The 4,912-nt window shown below is 39.8% G+C and overlaps 1 protein-coding gene across 1 annotated transcript in view; it reads right to left on the bottom strand.

The window, feature by feature from the left end:
- Nucleotides 1-665: 665 nt before the first annotated feature.
- Nucleotides 666-4,912, bottom strand: part of UVSSA (UV-stimulated scaffold protein A) — a gene marked incomplete at its 5' end in the record, with an annotated part of 53,903 nt that continues 49,656 nt past the window's right edge. The window contains one exon of the mRNA XM_009572899.1: nt 666-985. Coding sequence (XP_009571194.1) covers nt 892-985 — 94 coding nt within the window. The remainder of the gene's footprint in view (nt 986-4,912) is intronic.

Raw genomic sequence — 4,912 nt, 5'->3', positions numbered from 1 at the left:
TAAAATTTTAACTGATTCAAGCCATGCAGTTCAGTAGTACAGTACGCCACTTGAATGATTTTTTAAAAAACCTCATACTTTCACTTTGTACTGTGATAAAGAAGATACTTTTTTTTTGAATCAGTTAAACTGCAGCACATACTGAGTGACTCTACAACCTTTCACAACATGCTTTCCAGATGCAGTTCTGAAAGATACTGGGAGACATCTTGAGTAGACAAGAAGCTGACCAGGCTGACCTTCATCATTTCAGCCCCTCCACTGCTGCCACAGCTACTGAGTTTGAGTTAGCTCCTGGACCTGCTGAAATCTAACTCCCTTCCATTCATTATCAGAAGACATCAATTGATTTGGAATTTTTTTTTTCTTTTGTATGTACACAAGAGGTCTCTAGAGGTACTGCAGGAACCAGCGTGCTGCTTGCTATGGTATACTTTTTAGAATGGTAGGCTGAGCAACTGCTCTGTGCCTTGCCATCTCTGGTAGATATCTAATTGCTTCTGTGGTATCTTTCTTCTGAAGGCGTGAAAGTGGAGGCAAATTACGGCACACATATTGGCAAAGAAGGCATAAGTTACATGAGCCCCCTAGGAAGGGAAAAAAAAAACGCTGAACACTTTACTCAGTATGTACAAGTCATAAAACATGCTCTATTTCATGTACATTTCAAATAATTATCAACTTATTAAATGCATTTCATTCTATATCACCACATCTTTGTCAAAATTCATGTTCATTATTAAATAAGTTAGAAGTTGAAAAAAATTTTTTAAATTACCCCAATAAAAATGCACCCAGAACAGTATTTTAGTGTAAATATGAAGGTCTGTGATAAAGGTTTTGTGTAGTTGCACTCTTATTAATCATCTTTGCCCTTCATTTTATTACAATTTATTTCAGTGCGTAGTTAAACTGGTTGGCAAACTTCTCGTGCTTTCTTTGGTCCACTCGGTTCATTGCTTTCGCCACCCGTTTCATAGCACCTCTGAAAGAGAAACAAAAAAAAAACCCCAAACAGTTATGTTAATTCTACACAATCTCAGAGAATGTTTATGAATGTTGGGGGTGGGGGGGGAATGAACTATGATTAATCACTACCAGGCTTCTGAACACTGCACTGATGAGGCTGAACAAATTTGTCTTGTTAACTAAATTAGCTACAGCAATACAAATAGTTTAATTCAGCAATGATTTTATTAACAGGAGTAAACAAATTAAAGTCTTTCAGTTTAATGGCTGTGCATTCCACCCTCCTAGCATTATTTCTGATAGTCACACATACCAAGTTTGATTTTCAAAAGCACCTAACTGCTCTTGGCAAAAAAATAACTAAAAGCATCTAACAGGATCTAAAAAACTCACACTGAGAAACCCTTACAAAATCCAACCTGCAGGATCTAGAATGTTTTTGTAAGGGTAGGGCTCGCTGTTCAATTCATGTAACTACAACTCATTTAGCAACTTTCCTTTCACAGGTTCCTAAAAACCCATTTTGTCAGCTGTGGGCAGAGCAAAACTCTCTTTTACTCACATCAGCAGCATCCCCGTTCCTGAGCAGCAATTATTTAATCCACAAGCACAACACTAGTTTACAAAGACACCAGAGATTGTCATGTATGTCTATGCAGAGGGATAAATTACTGCTGCAGAACAGCTAAGCGCTTGGAGTTTAGCGTAGTCAGGACAGTATGTCCAATAACTTGTTCTTATATAAAGTGGAATGGGATCTCTGTAACCTCATAATGAGCAAGCATTCGTGCCCTCTGCAGTGCCTGCTGTGCTTGAAGAAGGCTCTGGAGTATTCTTCAGATTCAAAAAGGAAATAAAGGAATGAACTTTCGAGCTCTTAAGCTTTGTGGTGCTCCTAAATCTGATGAGGGTTTGCCCCCATGTTCCTGCTCTTTATTTGCTACCACTGTTGCCTCCCAGCAAAGATGGTGCCCAGAGAATTCTCCTCTTTTGGAGAGTGAGTGAAGACACCTGCACTTTTCTTCCCTCCACAAACTTTTGAGTGAAGATCACGCAGCTGAGATTTTGAGAGTGAGGAAAATGATGCCTGGACAGCATGAATAGGAGCAGGAGATTCTCATAAAAGGCATAGAGAGAGCAGATCTATATATCCTTTAACTGGTAAGGCAGAGGAATGGGTTTCCGATTCCAGAGGGGTAAGAAAGCAGAAGAAAGCCAGTAGCAGAAGTCAAGAGGATGCTCTGTTGCATACATCTGCCCCCCCCCCAAAACTTAAGGTAGCTGTTGTGCACAGCTGAGTGCATCTTGCCTAGGGAACTTGGTTCTTCACTAGATTCTAGAGCTCCCATTTTTATTGGTTACTTTGGGTGCCTCTAGCACAAAAGCTCAGAAATCTAAGGCTGATATTTGCAGGTGTGTTCAGATGTCACCCTGCCTCTGTTTATGAAGAAGGAAGTTATCTCCTAACACATCTCTGTAAAGACCAGGATGCTCTGCCAGTGTAGGAGGTATACCAGCTAAGGGCTTGGTTTGAGGGACTATGTCCCATTTAAGAACATGGCACTGATTGATGTCTCCTTTGATTTTTACATCAGAAATGCAGTTGGCAAGTTCCATCACACAAAATGGATGGTTTCAAGTCTAGTGCTGTTAGACTCTACGTTGTCACAGTCTGCCTCTATCACTTCTGAGGATGCTGCAGGCTGTGCAGTAAAATGAAGACAAGGCATCCACCTGGTAGTGTGCACCAGCCTTTTTCAGGATCAGGCCCTACACACTATTCCAGATCTGCTCCTGTGGTTATCTCTGAGAGGCAAGCTGACTTCTGTTATAACTAACTGCTCTCTGTAATGGCTTCATTTCAAAAGTCATTTTGAAACATCTGAAAACAGAGGATACTTCTTAATAATGCTTCTAAATGGTGGGAGTAAAGATTTTCTCAGCAGCAACTGTAATGAAAACCAACATTCTGAATAAACACCTTGGAAGAGGTATACTTTTAACAAAATTCTACCAATAAAGTCACCAGAGTAAGGAAAATGTGGTCATGGTTTTGCACTTCAAATATCGCCTAATTGGTAGGAGAAAAGTGAGCCTTTAGCAGCACAGAGTGGCCTTGACACTCTCATGTCATGTAGGTTTTACATTAGCACCACTGGATTGTGCGATACTGTAAATGAAATGAGATCCCACTTTGATGATCTGTGTGCAATTTCACTTAACTTTATTGGCAGACTAGAGCCTGGGTTTATCACCTATACATTTCAAGTAATTTGGGGTTGTTATAAGGAGTCAAGGTTATCGTCTTGTTTAGTGCTGCAAAGCATGAAACCTATTAAAACATGACAGGTTTGATTCCCTATGCCTGGCACTAACACACACTCAAAATCATTAGCACGAACCATAGTAAACCAAAAACAGCTTTTCAAATTTATTTTGTTAAAGCTGATATGAAATTCTGATCATTAGAACTGTATGTACTCTGACTTCTAAGAAAGATCAGGTAACATGAGAATTTCACAGAAAACGTGCTCTTTCTGTAACTAAAAGCAATGTAGATTTGGCTTTGTTATTATAATCATTATATCAGAAAAGGGAAAATAGAGTTTAAACAAATGTTGTGCCTTGGATACTGTTCAACTCATCCAGTATGTTTAGGGAATAACCCAGCATTGATGATTTTATAATAACAATTTTGCTTTTTTGATTTGACAACTTTAGACTTTTCACTTTCCTTTGACTACTTCATTTTTGACATGTGAAACTCTTTAAATAGCTGCAGCTGCTTCCCATTTGATAAAGACCAGAGCATGCTTAGGCAAATTTATGTTGCAGCCACATCTAACCAAGACTAGATATCAGAAACGGCGTAACAGAGCGGACACATGAAGCTACTATATATTCTAAAACCCATTCAGCTTGGTGGGTTGGTAGGCTCCCACTTCCATCTGAGCTAGTGTGCCTGCTTTAAAGTTAACTCACATATGTCTACGTAAGTCACGGACACGGCATTTGTCTGAAGCGTCTAAATGCCAATGCCATCCAAACAGTTTCCTCTCCAGCTAAATGTAGGCCAAGAGCTACCGTTTGCACATGTGCTGGGAGGAAAGGGAGACGTATAGAAACAGCACCATCACGGGAAGAATACTGTATCCACATGTCTCTGGTACAGGGAATAATCATCTCCAGATTCTTACAGTGAAAAAGAGAACTGCAGCAGGTTCCAGTCCTTGACATTTACAAAAGACAGCAGGGGCTAAGTGAACAAGGACCATAAGACAAGGATCCAAATATTCTTCTTAACCAATGAATGCATTCTCAGTAAAGGGGGAGAAAAATGCAATGGCAGCGTGTCACTGAATAATAAACAGGGAAGGATCACTGTGTACATACTGGATTGGAAGGCACCGCATCAGGCCCAGCTAGCAATTTAGTATACCCAAGAGTGACAGAAAATACACAGGAAGCGCAGGCAGCAGTCAAAAGTTTGGGAAGGTCTCTGAGCATACACCAAAGGCTTGAGGGCAACCACCAAGACACTGCTACATGCCAAAAGCCAAGGGTTTTTGACAGATCCTTTTATTAATTGAAGTTCTGCACAGGGCAGCCCATCTTAGGCTTTCAAAAGGAAAAACTTCATTTTCACTCCATCTACACTACTACAGTGTGTCTGATGCTGTAAGTTGTGTCACTCTGAACACATCATCTTCTTTCCAGATCCAGTACTATTTCCACACATAAAGTAGCATCCATCTGATTAATAAAGGACCACCCAGAGAAGCCACTACAGCAATTAAAGGAGTAAAAAAAAAAACTGAGAAGGAAAAAAAAAAATCTTTCATAGGAAAATTTTGTAAATTAGCTGAAAATCATTCTCAAAGAAATAACCTTGGTCATCAGTATCTGCTACTCTTTACCCTCCAGAGATATGGAAAGCATTCCT

This window comes from Fulmarus glacialis, unplaced genomic scaffold, assembly GCF_000690835.1.
Source record: "Fulmarus glacialis isolate BGI_N327 unplaced genomic scaffold, ASM69083v1 scaffold10542, whole genome shotgun sequence".
Taxonomy (NCBI): domain Eukaryota; kingdom Metazoa; phylum Chordata; class Aves; order Procellariiformes; family Procellariidae; genus Fulmarus; species Fulmarus glacialis.
This window is presented reverse-complemented; position numbering and strand designations above follow the sequence as displayed.